This window comes from Meles meles, chromosome 20 (genome assembly GCF_922984935.1).
Source record: "Meles meles chromosome 20, mMelMel3.1 paternal haplotype, whole genome shotgun sequence".
NCBI lineage: Eukaryota > Metazoa > Chordata > Mammalia > Carnivora > Mustelidae > Meles > Meles meles.
Window position 1 is genome coordinate 45,627,479 of NC_060085.1, and position 19,104 is coordinate 45,646,582.

The 19,104-nt window shown below is 37.7% G+C and overlaps 1 protein-coding gene across 3 annotated transcripts in view; it reads left to right on the forward strand.

Annotated features, from left to right (window-relative positions):
* Window positions 1-19,104, forward strand: part of CNTN4 (contactin 4) — a 961,173-nt gene that overhangs the window by 471,447 nt on the left and 470,622 nt on the right. For all 3 annotated transcript variants that reach the window (XM_045992257.1, XM_045992258.1, XM_045992259.1), the window contains one exon: window positions 789-930. In XM_045992257.1, coding sequence (XP_045848213.1) covers window positions 876-930 — 55 coding nt within the window. In that variant the 5' untranslated portion in view covers window positions 789-875. The remainder of the gene's footprint in view (window positions 1-788; window positions 931-19,104) is intronic.

The following is a 19,104-nucleotide window of genomic DNA, read 5'->3' on the forward strand; positions in this document are numbered from 1 at the left end:
TGTTGTGTTTTCCAGAGTGCCCTATTTGTCTGCCTGCTTCACTCATTCACTTACTTGCTTTGTAGCCTCTGGAATACAGACCCTTTCTATACCACAAAGTTCTCCTATTCTGAGATTTCTGGATAACGGAAGAGTTGCTTTTTAAAATCATGTTCTCTATTTGTCCAAAAGAACCGAGTAGTCAGCTACTCGTAGATGGTAGGGTTTCTCCCAGTAGGTACTGGAGCTGAGCTCTTTTACTGGATTCAGGAGATGAAACATAGAGTAAGGAAGAATACTTAAATTGATAGAGTAGTTATAATCTTCCCACCTATAACTCCATTCTAAACCTTGGAATTTTTTCCTTGTGGTCCAGCAATGTTAACTCTATCTTGTACAGTAGCAGCTTTCCCAAGTTGGCATTTTTGTATTATTAATTGGAAAATAAATAAGAACAGGGACTGGAGATGAAGGGGTTGAGTAGGACCTTATTTAAACAAAACAAAACAAAACATAGTCCATTCCAATAGTCCATTCCTCTGCCTTTCAGTTGGTTTATATCTCAGTGGAGCTGTTCTTGCTGACACTCAGTAGCCACAGGGAGACACCAGCTCCATTCCCTGCCCAGGTATTATTTGGAAGGAAAGGAGAGGGAGCTTATTTGCTTCATATTCATAATTTAACATACTATTCTTTAGTAGGACTTTTTCACAAGTGAGTTTTATTTGTAGTCAGGTAAAAACAAATTTGCAGAGACCACAAGGAGAAGTATCTGTGAATCTCATTGCAATGTCTCTTCTTTCCCACAGATTAAAGGTTGAACAAAACTTAAAAGAAGCAACGATTCTATTCACTTGTTATTGGACTCGAAACTCCTTTGACCTCAGAAACTGAAGATGAGGTTGCCATGGGAACTGCTGGTACTGCAATCATTCATGTTGTGCCTTGCAGGTAGAGTGTCATTTAAAAACTTCTTGATTTAAAAATGCCACTGTATTTCACACTAATTCAAAAGTGGGTCTTCACTTTAGATGGCAATGATAAAATCGTAAGAGTGCATGTTACTACTAGACTAGCATTTTCTGACACTGTTGAATATACTTTCCTGATGGTCTTTTAGTAGCTCTTTTCATGGTCTATCCAAAGCTAGACATTGATGTTTCACCTGCCTACCCGGTCCTTTTAGAGCCCTTTGAGCCATTATTTAGTTTGAAAGTTGTTATTTTTGTTCATCCCACTGGTCAATTGCACAGAGATATTGGGCAATAAAACCGATAATATAGTCTAGAGTATTGCCTACTTTGATGTCAGTGGATGGAAGTTTATTTGGGCAGCTCTTTCAATGTCTTTGTTAATATTGCTCCATCTTTTGATACTAAGACTCTTTCTTTTTCATTTCAATACACCTATAGTTAGCAGAAGACAGAAAGCAAAAAGATAGGAGATTTTTACCGTATACCAATGGTCAGCTAGTAGACAAGGGCTTTAAAAAGTTCAGATATGCTGTTTATTACTTTCTCAATTTTCTGGAAGATATGAGCCTACCGGGTAGCATACCTAATTCAAATATTGATGCACCTTAAGTCCAACATGTGCTGAGAGTTGGTTTTAAGGCTGGGATGGTGGGCATATTTCCAGGCCTTTTTGAAATGTGTGGTTGACCTGCTTTGTTATTGAGAGTTTGAGTCCAAGAGGGACGCCTGAAATATATTTGCATTTTTATAAAATACAACAAAAATGGCTTTTGGGTCACCATTACTTTGATTCATGACTTCATTCAAATGATGTTACTGACTACCTTGCAAAGACCAGCTTTGTGCTAGTATCTGGGAACATAATCCTGAGAAAGACACACACATTACTGCTCCCTTAAAACTCTATTAACTGAGTTCTATAGCTATATAGATTGAAAGCTTGATAGAACAGATTATTTGTAATTGTTACAAAATTAAAGCTAGCAGTGGTAATACTAACATATATAGATGACTTTTCCATGCCAGGTACTATACTCACCTGTTGTACTTTAGCTCATTTAATTATATCATGACCACTAAGAAGTCAGTGTTAACTATTTATTTTTATTGGCAACACCATTACTATTAATATCATTACTGAAACATCAAAAAGAAGTTAAGAAACTTACCCAAACCAGTAAGTAGGGAAACTGTTAAGTTTCAGACTCAAGCAGACTGACTCCAGAATCCATAATTTTGATCATTAGAATATAGTCCTTTAGTATATTGTTGATTTGTCCAGTTGATGCTTACAAATTTATTCTTGAAATTTTGGCTTTCATTCTCACTGTTTTTCTAAATGTAGACCCACATTCACTCATAAGCATTATAGTGCTCTACCTTTAAATCCTGAACCTTTTGTCTTCACAAATATCCTCACCATTCCCTGATTATGGACATGTTGGCATCTAGACACCTATTTTAGCTTTAGCACTTCTCCCTCATCTGGTCAGAGAGTAAATCTTGTCATTCTCCACCAATGTTTATCAGGCTTTATGCCTCCCTTGCTTTTCTCCAGTCTTTCCTTGTACATGGAGCCTCCAGAAAAGGCCTTAACTGAGTCAGTGTGGTTCTAACTTCTCCTACTCTGGGATGAACATATTTTTTAAAGTTTAAAGCAGTGAATGGATTTCTCAGTATTTGACTACAGCAATGTGCTTATTTAACCCAGTGTGCTGAGTAGATGTCAAGAAATTAAAGAGTTGAAAATCAAGGAAGACATTAATCTTCTCAGTTGTGTTTTGAAAAACTTGGAATTCTCATTGAAGATGAGTACCTGTATCTTTTTGTTCAGTTAGCTTTTTGTAGGGAATCAGTCGGTATATTGATTGTTTCTGTGAGCCTTTTTTGTGAGCTGTTTTACATGGCATTAATATTCCCTTACCATATGCCTCCTTCAGTGTAGGTAAAGTCGAGCTTTAATTAATGTTTTTGTTTTCTTGCTATTTGTCTTGATTTCATTAATTTATATAGCACTCAGTACTCTGAATTTTGAATAGATTTCTTTAACTGCTTTAGCTTCTCATTTTTTTCCTTTCCTATACTTTCTTAGTCATAGATTTCATGGTAAGTTTTTGGCAAGGAAAATATTTGTGTCTGTTATGTTTACTATAATTAGTGGATCTCAAATGGGTCTTTTCCTAAATAAGATAGAAGTTCCAAATGTATAAGTATATTGCTCCTGCAAGAGATAGATCTTGAGGTCTGCTAATTATTTAAAGGTATTGATTAGTAATTTATGGTACAACAGAAATGTTCTTCTCTTTTGCCAAATACTAGACTTAGTCTCTGACAATAATTGTAGAAGAAGAACAAGAAGAAGAAGAAGTAGTAGTCTGAAAATCCAGTCTCTACAAAATTGGTTTTATTATCCTGCCTCTTAGTAAATTTAAACCAGGGATCACAAAACTCCACTACCTGAATAAGTAAGGAAGCTAATTCTTCAAGGAATAGTGACTCCTTCATACAATATAGGATGCTGGTAATTGTGGAAAACCAGAGAGAATATATCCTGCTAAAATAGCGACTAGCTAATTAGTGCCCAACTCTAGTCCTCTGTGCTAGGTCTTCTAGTTCTTCAACATTTTTATGCATAAACGTTCTGGTTTGTTTTTTTTTTTAAACATTGCCAACCAATTCAAATTTATTTTAAAAATGAAAACAAAAAGCCTGCATAAAACAGACCAAAATGGCCTTCAGGCTAGAGATACAGCTCCTGGTCTACCAGTTTGCAAAGTTTATTTCCAGCACTGGGTTTTTTTTTGTTACTATACACTTTTCCAAGTACACTGGATGTTGGGGTGTCTGTACAAAGTCTTCCTTTTGCCAAGAATTTCCTTCCACTAAATGTCCCTGTCACTTGCCCTCTAACCTTATTTGAATTGTTGCTTAAATGCCACTTAGTTGGTGAGGCTTTTCTTGACAACAATAAACAAATTAATACTTGTGAAAATAGCAATATTTTCTTTCAGAAACATTCTCTACCACTCTTATTATTTTATTTTTCTCTAGGTTTCTTATCATTATATGAATAACTGTGTATTTTATTTGTTTTTATACTAAATGTCTTTCCCCGCTTGATTGAAGCTTTATTTAGGCAGATATTTCTGGGTTTTTTTGGTTTTTTTCAGATCACAAAATTAAAGCTAGCAGTGGTAATACTAACATATATAGATGACTTTTTTTTTTTTTAGATCATGCTATATCCCTAGCATCTTCAAAATGCCTAGTGAACAGTGCCATTCAATAATTAAATAAACATATTTCAAATGAATGAATGCTGCATACTGGCCAGACATGAGAGAGAGAGAGAGAGAGAGCGAGAGCGAAAGCAGTCTCCAATTTTAAGGTCAACTATGAACCCAAGGCAGACTGTAGTCACTTTTATGTTAAAGAAGGGGACTAGTCACCTCTGAAGCTAATCCATACAAATGTTTATTTTACATATGTGTGTGTGTGTATTAGGTTTAAATATATAAAGTATTAGAATTGGTTTATGTGCCTTAAACTTTATATGAGATGTTCTTGGTATAACACCACCTTGCCCATTTCTTTTTTTTTTTTTTAAAGATTTTATTTTTTATTTGTCGGGGTGGGGGAGAGGGATCACAGGCAGACAGAGTGGCAGGCAGAGTCAGAGGGAGAAGCAGGCTCCCCGCTGAGCAAAGAGCCCAATGTGGGACTCGATCCCAGGACGCTGGGATCATGACCTGAGCCGAAGGCAGCTGCTTAACCAACTGAGCCACCCAGGCGTCCCCACCTTGCCCATTTCTTACCTCAGCTACTGCTGGGTGCACTGTGCCCTTGTATGTTTTTCTGCCTCCAGTCTTTGTCTATAGTTATAAGCAAGAGGAACTATGAGAAGCTCACTCTCCTCTGCTACATTCCTCAACCAGTGCGGTATGAAGAACAGTAATAAATACCACAGCCTCCTGTCATTTAGGAGGACAGTTATTAGGCACATTCTACATAGTTCCTTAAAGATCCCTAGGAAAGATGGAATCCCAGTTGCCTACAGTAGTTTCTTCTACTTTTCCCTGCTTCACCCCTGCTTCCCAGGATCATCTCCCAAATAAACTAGCTGTTTCCAAATCCTTCCTTCACACTGATTTTGGAGGAATGCAAACCAAAAATACATACATGCCGATTAATAGCAGAGCAGTGGCCCAGTATTAGTCATGTCAGTAATTAAGAAGAAACCAGACAGGAAACATAGTTTTGACAGAGATTACTGATGTGCTTGACTATGATGTATATCCATGTAGTATATGTATGTAGTTACTTATGCAAGGGCATGTACACATGCCTTTATATAGGTACAACTTGAGTATTGTCTAGATCTTGCAACCAGATAATATTTTACTATTAAGCAACTCTCTTATTGTTTTTGCAGTTTACTGGTGGCAGTATTAGCCAAATGCATAGCAAGTCATAATTGCTCCTCTGGGATTCACTTTACACCTCTGTACAATGAGGCTATTAAACAGATTGTTCCCAAAGTCCTTTTTCAACTCAGAAATTTTTTGCTTTAGCTATATGCATGGTCTGAGATATTAATCAATCAGTTAGTTAATTCTGGGAATGTTAGAGCTAAGCTTAAAATTGTGTTTAACTTACTACGAAGTTTTACCTAGTTCCTATGTGAAACCATGTGTTACTGATTCTGTTCACATTGGCAGAATTGGAAAGAAAGAGTAAAATGGCTGGTCCATATGTTCATGTATGGAAAGAGGTAGCAAGCTATGTGAATACCCTCTGTGAATGAGTGAAAAAAAAATGTATATTTGATGTATTCTCAGTTGATTTTGGTTTCGGGGAGGCTAAATTTATTCCCATCTCTGTGGTGCAGTTTACCAACTTCAGCAATTATCTCTTTTTGAGAAAGTGCATCCTTTCCAAATGCAAGCATTTGTTGACTTGTTCACAAAATCCCATGCCGTTGTTACAGCTGCATCTGGGGGTAAACGGAGTAATGGTCCTGTATAATTCAAGAGAGACATATTCTAGCATTGGTGAGTGTGCACAAAATATGGAGCAAGGAGGAGCCCTGAGTTGAATAGTTGGTCATAGGGTTATAGCTTGAATCTATGACAGTAAAAAAATTCAAGCCAAAGACCAATACCTGCACTCAGACTACTTGGAGAGAATATTCAGTGGTCTTCAGAAGGGATTTTTATGCTCAGGCAATCTCTTATCACTAAGATTAAGTAGGCTGTCTATGGTTTTAGGTTCTTCCAGGGTAGGAGGACACAAATACACATTAGGAACTTCCAGTATTTATTGATTGTGATAATAGAACTCAATGAGCATCATCTGTGGTCCACTTAATCAGAATATTTCAGCAAAGTTGAGGATCATCCTGAAAACATCTTCCCTTCTTCATAATGCCCATGTAGCTCCACCAGGATGGAGAGCACACCAAAGTTAGTTTCACAGCTTGTCCTCATAGGACAGCCTGTACAGTATTTCATTTCTCAACATTCTCATATTTTTTTTCCAGAATAAACAGAAGAATGGGCAACATTCAAATAATTAACAGTACTAGACAGATATTAAACCTAGTACTGACTCTGCTCTTGCAAAAGTTACAAAAATAAAATTAAGATCAAAAAGGTTTGGATAAATGTCAGTTTTCATATAGTTACTGCAAAGCATAGTCCTTTAGTGACCTCTTATTTTATTGTTTCTCTTTGTAAGAAACTGGCTTGCTAATGCATTATAGTCATGCTGACTGAACCCAACGAATGGATTTCCTATTTCCTCTGTGCTCTCTTCTAACCATGGCCATGAAATGAAGCCAAAGCAGTAGAAAGATTTAGCAAGAAGAGAGCTAATAACTAGATTAAAAAGCAGTGACTCCAGTGATGAAAATTCAAGAAAAGAATGGGAAGAAGTATGCCCAGAAAATAATAAACAGCAAGTGGAAAACTCCTTTTGAATATCAATTTAAGTACTTAAGTACATTTCATGGTGGGGAAATAATAATCAGTAATGAAGATGTTGAGGTAAATAGAGAAACTGGCAGCAGCTTTATATCCCCATAGGCATGGACAAATAGTAGCAGTCATACAACCCAAAAGTTATGAGAAATATTCAATTTAAGACCTCTCCTGAAGCAACATCATTAATGGCTTCATTAGATATGCTCAGCCAAGCTGGATGTCTTAACTATAAATAAAATTCCCTTACTGATAGAGTCTAGGACCTGTATCTACTGAAAAAAAAAAAGTATTCTTTTGAATAAAACATTAGGAGGAAGGGAGAAAAACAGATGAAAATCTATACGTTACTATGCATTTCATATCAACTTGTGTAGTAGTTGTTTGTTGAATACGGGATTAACCCCAGAGCTTGAGGATAATAGGTGGAAGGGTAGCCTGTGGCATCTCCGACATTGCCAAAAATGGGACCTGGAGACCCAGCAGCACAGGTAGTTAAGAGCAGGGACTTTGAAATGAAATAGATAGGTCAGCCACTTAAAGGCTGTGTGATCGAGCTATTTTATCTCCCTCTCTTAGGTGGCTTTTCCCACCATCTATAAAATGGACAGAATAAGTATATTTACTTCATTTGGGTGTTTATTAGGCTTGAAGTCATGTATGTGTTCTTCATGCTCAGTACGGTTTCTGATACTTAGCCAGCACCATTTCATGTAAGGTATTGTTCGCCAAGTCATTCGACATATATTTGAGGATCTGCCAGTGCTAAACATTGCATTGCTCTCATTCTAAGAATGTAGTTTAGTTCTAAGTGAAACATAGACCCTGTTCTCTTGGCGCTGGTGGTGGTGGTGGTGGTGATAATGGTGATGATGATGTCGCCAGTATCCACTTCTTAGCACCCTGGTGCCTGCCCTTCTTCAGTGGTTGAAGATTGGATAGCAGACTTTATAGCACATTTCTTCCCCTGACCTCACCTTTTTGCAATATGACCTCATCTTTAAAATAGGGATATAATAATAATGAAGAATATCGATGAAAAATAAGTACCCAAATTGATTAAACTTCTATGTGTAGAGCACTCAGGAAGGTGCCTGGCTTTGTCACATGGACTAAGTGTTAGTTGCAGTTAGTGCTGATATTATCATCATCACCAGAAGCAACAAACAAGTGGGTGTCCATTTACTTGTGTACCAGCCACAACATTTAGGGTCTACTTCCTAGAAGGAAGACACCAAAGACTGTTGCCAGCTGGAGGCATCTGTCTGGGGAACTGGCACTGGGAAAGAGTTGGGAAGGTTTCTGTGATGGGGCTTCCAGAAATTTATCAAGTTGCCAAGAGATAAAGTTTCTAAAGATAGAAGGATCTGCTGGCTCAAATTGATGAAAGAGTTCCAAAATACATTTTTCAAACAATAACAACAACAACAACAAAAACCAACTCAGATAAAGAAAGGTGCACGTGACAGCCCCTAATAAACTGTGGTGGAAATTTGATAAGCCACATCCTTCTATTCTTCTCTCCCCCTAACTCTCATTGGTGATGTCAACCAGATACTTCATCTATATGATAAACAGAGTTTGATGAGATGTTGCCTTACACTACTGTAATAACACCCTTAATTTGTTTAGCACTTGTTAACTATGAAAGATTAGCTGAACAGTCTGTTTAGCAAGGTTGTTAGGGGCTAGAGGCAACCACAATAATAATGAGTGAAAATTTATTGAGCATATCTGTTCCAGATACATCACATTCGTGAGTGCAGTTATCCCATTTAACCTGACAAGAACCCATTTCCTAGATGAGGGGTTATGACCTGACTAAGGAATCAAAGCAGTATTGAATTTGAGTCTATATATCTCCAAAGCCTGAGCTTTTAACTGTGATGGTATCATGCTTAATGACACCTAGTACCTGTCCTCATAGAGCTTGCCATCTTGCAATATACTATGAAGCAGTAGTTCTCAAATGTAGTTCATGGACCAGCAGCATCAGCATCACCTGGTAACGTGATCGGAAATGCAGATTCTCGGACCTCAGCCCAAACCTACAGAATTAGAATTTGTGGAAATGAGTCCCTCAGTGTGTGTTTTAATAACCCATCTATAAGATTCTGATGCTTTTCGATGCTTGAGAACCGTATTAAATGCTCGTGGGAGGCAGGTAAGGCAGGAATTGTCATTATTCCAATTTTACATATGGGATTCTTAGTGGTAAGTGACCTGCTCAAGGTCCTATGTCTGGCATCAATGTCATAGCTGGAATCTAAGTTTTGCGATTCATAATCTAGTGCTTTACTTTTCCCCCTCGTATATATGGTGTGCTTTTACAGATGCAACTTTCAGAGCACCTTACTGAATACCTGATAATATAAAGTAAGGGCTTCTTATGTTGAAGAGGTGTCCTGAGTAATGAAATAATTTAATTTTTCTGCTAAGCCTTGATTCACTGCCTGTGAGCCACTACTAGGTATGATATTGGCCTGTGCTCTTGATCTGTTTTGTGATGTAATGAATGCAGAAAAGATGTTTTTCTTTAATTTTAAAGGGAACTAGAACTATGCGGTCGAATCTTGGGAAAGTGGAAAATAGAAGAAAAATGTCCCTGGAGCCTACAAATACAGTATAATGACTAATCTTTTTGGTAAACAATAATGTACATATTATCATTAGATGTGAATTCTGTGCTTAGAGAAATAAAAGAAAAAAAAAGCTGGAATATTTTGCCCATTGCCTAGTGAATTGTCAGATTGTTTTGTCTTCTCAGAGTACTCAAGAATCCTTTCCCTTAAGGTAGATAACAGATTGTTTTGTTTTGGAAAGGAATAATTCCAGGGGAGATGGCTCACACTTTCAGATCTGAACTGAAATTTTGGTCCAAGGTTCTCTTTTTCTATAGTAATGTTTGGCAAAAGGCCACAGAATACCCCACAAAGGTTTAATTTGTGCTGGAAGTAGCCACAGTTAGCTATGAGCACTTGACATGTGGCTAGTCAAAACACCTCCCAAAATCTGTAGTAGTTTCCTAGGGCAGCTGTAACAAATTACTGCAAAATAAGTGGCCCAAAACAACAGAAATTTACTCTCTCAGAGGTCTCGAAGCTGGAAGTCTGAAATCAAGATGTTGGCAGGGCCATACTCATTCTGAAGGTTCTAGGGAAGAAGCCCTCCTTGCGTCTTCCTAGCTTCTGGTTATGGTAGCAATCCTTGGCATTCCTTGCCTTGTGGATGAATGACTTCAATCTCTGCCTCTACCTTCACATCCCCTTCTTTTTGTGTCTGCCATGGGATGTTGGAAACCTAGTACAAAGAAACACTTAAAATACCTCTAGTAATTTTTATACCAATTGCATGTTGAAATGAATACACTGGGCTAAACAAAACATTAATTTTGCCAGTTTATTTTTTCTTTTAATGTAGGTATAGAAAAATGTTAATTATGTATGTGCCTCACATTATGGGTCTATTGAATAGCAATACCATAGAGGATGCAGGAACTAACCCATTATTCCTTCGTTTATAACTATAGCTGAGAATAATTCCCTTCTTTTTCTTGTCTTTGTAGACGTAGAAACTCAAGCTGGTAGCCCTGAGCCTGAAGGGAAGTTGATTAAGGGACAGGTATAGAGGGAGAAGTTCAAAATGTAAATTTTTTAAACTTTTGACTCAAAGAATAGGGTAAATGTTCTTTATCACAGTCCCTCCAAGGTGCTTTTATAGAAGAAAGAATGTCAAAGTCTTCTTGTACCCAGCAAAAACAGTGAAATATTGAAGATTAGAAGATTTTTTGAAAAGTTATTTTTACAGAGACCCTACAAATCACATTGACCAGAATGGAAGTAATTTGTACAAAAATGTTCATAGCAGTATTATTCATAATAGTCAAGAAGTGGGAATAACCCAAGTAAGGCTACAATAACCACAAACTTGGTGGCTTATAAACAACAGAAATTTGTTGCTCATAGTTTCCATGGTCTGGAAGTCCAAAATCAATTTGCCAGCTTGTTAGGTTCTGGTGAAAAGGGGCTTCTTCCAAATGGCACATAGCCAAATTCTGTCTATATACCCATCATCACACGGCTAGGATTTAGACATAGGAATTTGAAGGAAAAACAAATATACATACCATAGTACGATTTTATTGTACATTATAAAAGTGGATTATATTGCATGTGAATTGCATCTTAATAAAATTTTTTAAAACTCCTGAGGAGGGACGCCTGGGTGGCTCAGTTGGTTGAGCAGCTGCCTTCAGCTCAGGTCATGATCCCATCGTCCTGGGATCGAGTCCCACATCGGGCTCCATGCTCGGCGGGGAGCCTGCTTCTCTCTCTGTCTCTGCCTGCCACTCTCTCTGCCTGTGCTCACTCTCACTCTCTCTCTCTCTCTCTGATAAATAAAACAACAACAACAACAAAAAAAAAACTCCTGAGGAAAAAAACCACACATTTTTGAAATCTTATTAAATATTACATTTTATTGATAGAGCCTATCTTGTCAGGAAATCAGCATTATTCAGTGCCAACTTCCGTTATACATAATTAACAGGATTACAGGACGATAAGCCTATCCCAACTCCCATATTTTCGGCAAGTTAACAGGCTTGGCCAAAGACACAGATAATTAGTAGCATGTTCAGAATCCAAGTTTCCAAACTCTAATCTCAATCTGTCCTCCACTGCTCCCTTAAGGTACCTTCTGGTGTGTGTTTTATGGACATGAGGGGTTTCATCTCTCTCTAGCCCACACCCAAAACACAAATCCTGGAATAAGAGGGGAAAAAAGCATACACATCCTTGTGGGAGTGAACTCTCTGACGTTAATTCACCTTAGGTGTTACACTGGATTCCACCATGGAAACAAGAGAGGAGCAACGTCCATGTTATTTGAACTATTTAAGTAAAAGGAAACAAAATTCGATGTTAACTTCCTGGTGTCAACTATATTGCTTCCACTTAAGTGATATCTATACCAGAAAGGAATTAACACACGTAGAAGTGCATCCTGCTTATTGATGTGGAAACAAATTTCAAAATAAGTCAGGATAAACTTGAGATACAGAAGAAAGCATAACTCTTTTCTAAGAAGCTTTGAAGATGAGTCTGGTAGTTGACCTAACAATCCCTTGCAGCAAATATATTACCTTAGCAATCAGAGATTCATAAGTTGTGCCAGAACTATTTGCCAAAGTTGTGCTGTTGTCCAGTCCCTCTCTCTTAGGGAAGATGAGAAAACAAAAGAGTGAAAAGGTTAATTCATCTGCTCACGTTCACATGGTGCCCTGCTTTCAGAGCAAGGATCACATTTTAGGAATATTTGATTGGCTTTTATCAAAACTTTTCCTGATTGGACTTGGACTTGATTGCTGTATTTCTGTCGCATTCATAACACGTCTAAATTTTATGTAAATGGACATGGAATTTTATTATTGAGGGTATTTTGGATAAAAGTTTGTGACTGGCTTCCTCAGCTGTTTTCCCGCCTGAGAATGGCTTTAGATAACTTGGCTAACAAAACCCTGTCATCTTTTGATATAGTAGCAAATAAATTTGGAGAAGAGATTAGGTTCTTAATGTTAGAACTTCTGGTTCTTTTGAAAATACTTACACATTTTATTTATTAATCTATTCATCTATGTAAAAACAATTTACGAAACATCTACTATCTTCCATGTACTGATAGGTGTTGGGCATACATCTACATGTGTATCCATCTACGTTGCATTTAAAGAGTTTATAATCTTGTGTGCTGAAGCAATTTGTTTTAAATGAATATGTTCTGACAGACTTAAGTGAGAATTCCAAGTAAAATACAGTGTTCTCAAAGAACCATATTGTTTAAATTCCATAAGACACTCCCTTGGGGGGCGCCTGGGTGGCTCAGATGGTTAAGTGTCTGCTTTCAGCTCAGGTCATGATCCTGGGTGCTGGGATCAAGCCCCACATCAGGCTCCCTGCTCTGTGGGAAAGTCTGCACCTTCCTCTCCATCTGCCTCTCTCCCCCACTCATGCTCTCTCTCTCTCTCTTAAATAAGTAAATAAAATATTTAAAACAAAAGGACACTTCCTTGATATAACCTATAGTAGATAAGATCATGGTCTTGGACCTGAGATAAATCTGGTTTCGAAAATCTTTTCCTAAGTGTGGCAACCAAGGTACTTGAGGAAATTTTTTAATTCTTTGACAAAGGAGACTTAAAATATTTAACACAGTGTCTGGCCTATAATCAGGATATGATAAAAATGTCTGTTGCATTCATTTATTAATAATAAAGGGGTATGACCTTCTTCCTTTTTCCCACTGAGCCCTACTGCACACAAAACACTTGAATTTCCTTTACTTTGGTGGATTCTGAATTAAATAAATGAATAAAGAAGAAAGAAAATTCTGGCATGAAAGGGAAAGAGAGAATGCTGAGGTCAGGCTTACCTTCTGGCCTATAATGATTAAAACTAAGTAAGGGAGGTCAAAAGTGATGGTGTTTAGTTTTGTTCTAAAGTTGACTAAAAAGGGGGCAGGTCATAGCCTCATTCATAGGTAAGGAAGGAAGAAGAAAACAGGATTGATAACTATTTCTCTTACGCGATTATATTACTTTAAGGATAAACCTGTATCCTATTCTTTATATAGCCATATAGACTTAAATGTATATAAGAACTTTTTTAACTCTATCTTTACCCTATTTGTCTATCTACTAATATTTGAATGAGAAAATTTTAGAAATGGAAGAGCATGCTGTATCATGCATGTAATACTTTATCATTAAACTGTTAATCATCGTTACTTTACCTGATTTTTCAAATTTCTTACCATTGAAACATGACTTAGAGTCCTAGGATGGTTTTTCATTATTGATGATGATGATGATGATGATAGTAGTAATAATAACAGGAATAATTACTATCTTCTTCCCTCTCATCTCAAAGCTTTGCATATTATATAAACAATATTGAGCTCAGAGTAGCCCTAATGTGGCTAATATCACCTCTGCATTATAGAAGGATAACTAAATCATGGGGCATTTGGGTGGCTTTGTCAGTTAAGCATCTGCTTTCAGCTCAGGTCATGATCCCAGAGACCTAGAATTGAGCCCCATGACTGGGCTCCGTGCTCAGCAGAGTCTGCTTCTCCCTCTCCCTCTGTTGCTCCCCTTGCTTGTGATTGCTCTCTCTCTCTCTCTCTCAATGTCAAAGAAAGAAAGATGTTTTTTAAAAAGAGAAAAGAAGAAGGGACAACTAAATCAGATTAAGGAAGTGATGGAAGGTCACAAGGTATGGCTTCACTAATGCCAGATATTTTCCTCCCACTCTGTTCTGGTCCACATCAGCCTCAGTCTTTTCCAGGTTCCATCTGGAGCAACACTCTTGGTTTTATAGTGTGTAAACACCTGTCTGTCCCCCAGCACCTGTGTGACTTAACCCTTTATCAGCCTCCTCCTTAGTTACTGACACACTACATTATGATGGAGAACACCGAATTAAACTTGCAGATGTTACTTCCTAAAGTTGCTTTATTTCTGGTATGTAGCCACAGTATCATGATCTCTGTTTTCTTTCCAAAGTGGTATATTTCCTCTCCTTTTGAGTTGTCACCTTGTTTTCTTTCCCTCCAGTCCTTATGGTACTATTCATTATCTCTCCCACCGACCTACTCTGGGTCAGTGCTTTCTTCCTCCTATCTTCCTTTGCTTTCTCATTCTAATTATATCTTAGCTTAGCATACAGATGTAAAAGGAATGAAATTGTCTTTATTATCTTTAAGCACTCTTTCCCAAACTCCCAACTGTTCACCTCCCTCTGATTTGAAATGAGTAAAGTTCTAATTTATTTGTTTAAAACTAAGCTAATGTATTCCTATATTCAAATACAGTGCGTACTTTGTATGTGGTATCTTCTGTGCTTTTTTTTTTTTTTTTTTTTTTTTTTTCAGATTTTATTTATTTGTGATTGAGAGGGAGGGAGAGAGAGAGAGAGAGAGAGGGCGAGCAGGGAGCAGGGAGGAGCAGGGAGGTGGGACAGGGAGAGGTAGAAGCAGGCTCCTCACCAAGCAGGGAGGCTCATATGGGGGCTTGATCCCAAGACCCTAGGATCATGACCTGAACCTAAGCCAGAGCTCAGCCCACCTAGTCACCCAGGTGCCTCTGTGCTTCTTTTAAAAGAGAGAGTGAAATTCACTCACAATCTTATTTTTAGAATAAAATACCACTTTCCTCCTGGGAATTATAATAATTCAAAGAACCAAACCGAACCAAAATAAATCCAATTCTCAGAGCAAAGAGTAAGTAATAAAAATGCAACAGTATTTGTCTGGGTCAACAGTTTTTGCCAGAATTTGATGGGATATCCTCTGTAGAATCTTACTGAGAAGTTATGAACTACTGATAAGACTGCCACATATGAGTTGCACACAAGTGATCTACGCAATATAAAATTTGTCAAGTGAAAATGAATTCTCTCCTCTCCTCTTTTTACTCTTCAGAAGAATTCTAGGATATCCTGTTTAGGAATGCTTTTTTCCCTAATGGTGTGATATCTGTACAAATTCTTGGTTTTAATGTAATGTTTATCTAATTAGAAACATAGCCAAATTTGAAGTGGATACTCTAGATTTCTTGCATTTCCTTAATGATTTCATCTACTTGCTCTATTCCGTTCCATTAAAGATAAGAAAAGAGGAAAGGCAATTGTCAGACAATTGCACTTCATAATTGTTTATGATTTCATATTATCTAAATTGATCCTCAGTTCAGTAAAAATAATTTTTAAAAAGTAAATATATGTTTTGTTCAGTAACTTGAAATCACTTTTGAAAAGAAAAGTCACTGTATGGTAATGAATGGTAGGTAATTACCATTTACTGTGATAACCATTTTGTAGTATATACATGTACCAAATCTATGTTGAACCCCTTAAATGAGTACAGTGCTATATGTCAATTATATCTCATTATTACAAAAAAAAAGAACAAAACACTCTTACAAATATCACCAAAAAAAACCCTCACACAAAAAAAAGAAATTGCCCTGAAATTTTGGTCTTTACTTTTTTCAAGTTCATGTAATAGAGACTCAGGATTTTAGAATCATATTTGCCCATTATGGTTTTATAACTTTAAGTAAGTCTGTCTCACCTTGGATCCAAGATTCTACATGAGTAAAATATGAGTGAAGCACAAATGTGCTTTCTAAGCCAGTGCTATCCAAAATTTGATCATCAATTTTTGTCCAATCTGTGTACTTACTGTGTTATTATTTACTTCAATTTTTATTAACTCAATTTGTTAAATCTAAAATAACTTTATCACAGCAATATTACTTGTTATAAATGAAAAAAAAAACATAAAAATAAATACTGTGGAAACAAATGTACTAAAGCCTGAATTGTCTTCAGAATACTCTTGAGTCCTAATATTTTCCCACAGAAATACAGTTGTCAAGTATTAGATAGGTTTTTAAGGTATGCCGACATCAACTGAGACTTTCTTTTTTAATCCGAAAAATTAAAAGAGAATTAATTGAAAGAGGAGTGAATTTATTCCTAAGTGAGTCAATATTATTTAATGCCTTGTCTCTGTATGATCTAAAAATTACCTCTCATACCAGTGTTATGCATCCCACATTTTAGGAAATGCTAATGTATAGGGATGAAATCTTCCAGCTCCCCCAAAATGGATGTTGGAATGCCCCAACATGGTGTATTTGATATATCCTGGCCATATTGATTCAGATAAATCATATTTATTGTATGATCATGTTTTTTTCGTGCATTGTTTTTCATCTATGGAAATGTTTATTGGAATTTTTCACCTCACATACTATATAAAAGTTTATATGAATCATATGTGCGCTAAGGCATGTAATATTACTACTACCTTTATGATTCAATTTAATGATGTTCAAAGGCTTTGTAAGATCACCTGTCTTCTTACTTACCTGTGTGTCCCTATGCAGACTATCACACATAAGTGACATGAAGGAGCCAGACTAACCTTTCATTGGAGGCCTGGAACAGACACAGCCTGGTATAGAATGTTGTCAGACTTGGGGTCCTCTGAGCACATCGTATTTCGACAGACTCCTGAGTAGTTGTAGCATTAGTTGTGTGAATTTTAACATAGAGACCATTCTCAAAGTCTTAGCCCAGTTGGGTATAACAAACATGATTCATGAGTTTCCTTGGTTTTGTTGCCTTATCTTTAACATTTTTTGCAGTGCCTTTTTGTTCACTTATCTGTTTTTTTTTTTTTTAAAGATTTTATTTATTTATTTGACAGAGAGAGATCACAAGTAGGCAGAGAGGCAGGCAGAGAGAGAGGAGGAAGCAGGCTCCCTGTGGAGCAGAGAGCCCGATGCGGGGCTCGATCCCAGGACCCTGAGATCATGACCTGAGCTGAAGGCAGCGGCTTAATCCACTGAGCCACCCAGGCGCCCCTGTTCACTTATCTGTTAAAATGCAGTCTTGTTTCTGTTTTTAGTCTTTCACTGCTATTATCATAATAAGCCCAGTGTTTTAAGTGTGTGTGTGTGTGTGTGTGTGTGTGTGTGTGTGTGTTGAGTATAGTTTCTCCTTGGGCAGAACTAAGTAAGCCATCCCTTCCCTCCACAAAGATAATATCTGGATTATGGATCTTTAGAAGAATACTAGGGTCATGCTTAACATTTTCCCCCTCCATAAAGCAGTAGTAAGCATTTATTGTCTCATGTAAGTTGTGGGTTTTGTTTGGCGGTGTTGTTTTTGTTGTCAGGAATTTGTTGTTAGCTTATCTGGGTGCTTCAGACTCAGCATTTCTCAGGAAGTTGCAGTCACATGTTACCTGGGGCTGCAGTGTCTGGAGGTTTGACTGGGGCTGGAAATGTACTTTCACGTTGGCTCAGTCACATATATGGCTGGCAGGTTCATGCTAGCAGATGGTGGGAGGCCTCTGTTCCTCACCACATGGAGCTCCCATAGGGCTGCTTGTGTATCCTCTTGGCCCTGGCTTCCTTCAAGAGCAACTGGCTCAGAGAGGAAGCAAAAGGAAGCCACAGTGCCTTGTTGCAGGCCAGTGTGGTCATTTCTACCATATTCTGTTTGTTAGAGTGAGCCACTATAACCTGACCCCTCTTGAGGGAAGGGGTGTAAGCTCCACATTGTGGAAGGAGAAATATCAAAGAATTTGTGGACATAATTTAAACCACCACAATCTACTTTTCTTCATTTCTTATTCTTCCATTATAGGAGGAACTGTCATCATTTCTTACTGTTCTTACAGTTCTATCAGGCCTTCTCCTTGTCCTCACTCTTCTTTCCCTCTTCTCCTTTTCCAATTCCATTCTTGATATACCAGCCAAAGTAATTATTTATTTTTATTTTTTTTTAAAGATTTTATGTATTTATTTGACAGAGATCATAAGTAGGCAGAGAGGCAGGCAGAGAGAGAGGAAAGGAAGCAGGCTCCCTGCTGGGCAGAGAGCCCAACGTGGGGCTCGATCCCAGGACCCTGGGATCATGAACCGAGCCGAAGGCAGAGGCCTTAACCCACTGAGCCACCCAGGTGCCCCCAAAGTAATCATTTAAAAACACAAATCTATTGTATCATACTTCTTAAATTTGAGCGGCTTACTTCTGCATATGGAATAAAATCAAAGGACTTTGCACAACCCATAATGTCCTACATAAATGTCCCTGTCTTCTTCTCCAACCCTATCTCCTGCAACTCCCTCCCTAACTCATTAGAAGTTCTAATCTTGGGGCGCCTGGGTGGCTCAGAGGGTTAAGCCTCTGCCTTCAGCTCAGGTCATGGTCTCAGGGTCTTGGGATCTAGCTCCGCATTAGGCTCTCTGTGGGGTGGGGAGCCTGCTTCCCCTTTTCTCTCTGCCTGCCTCTCTGCCTACTTGTGATCTCTCTCTGTGTCAAATAAATAAATAAAATCTTAAAAAAAAAAAAAAAAAGAAGAAGAAGTTCTAATCTTCTCTTCATTGCTAATACATTTCAATTTCTTACTGCCTCAGGGCCTTCACCACCCCCAACACCCACCCTATGGTCACTCTGTTCTGACTGGTCTTTTCCCTTGTTTTTCTGTGACTGGCATATCCTTCAGATTTCCATTTAAATACCTCCGGATCAGAGAAACTTTCCTAATGAAACTACAGTAGTACCTTCCCACAATCTTCTCTCTCTCTCTTTTTTTTTTTA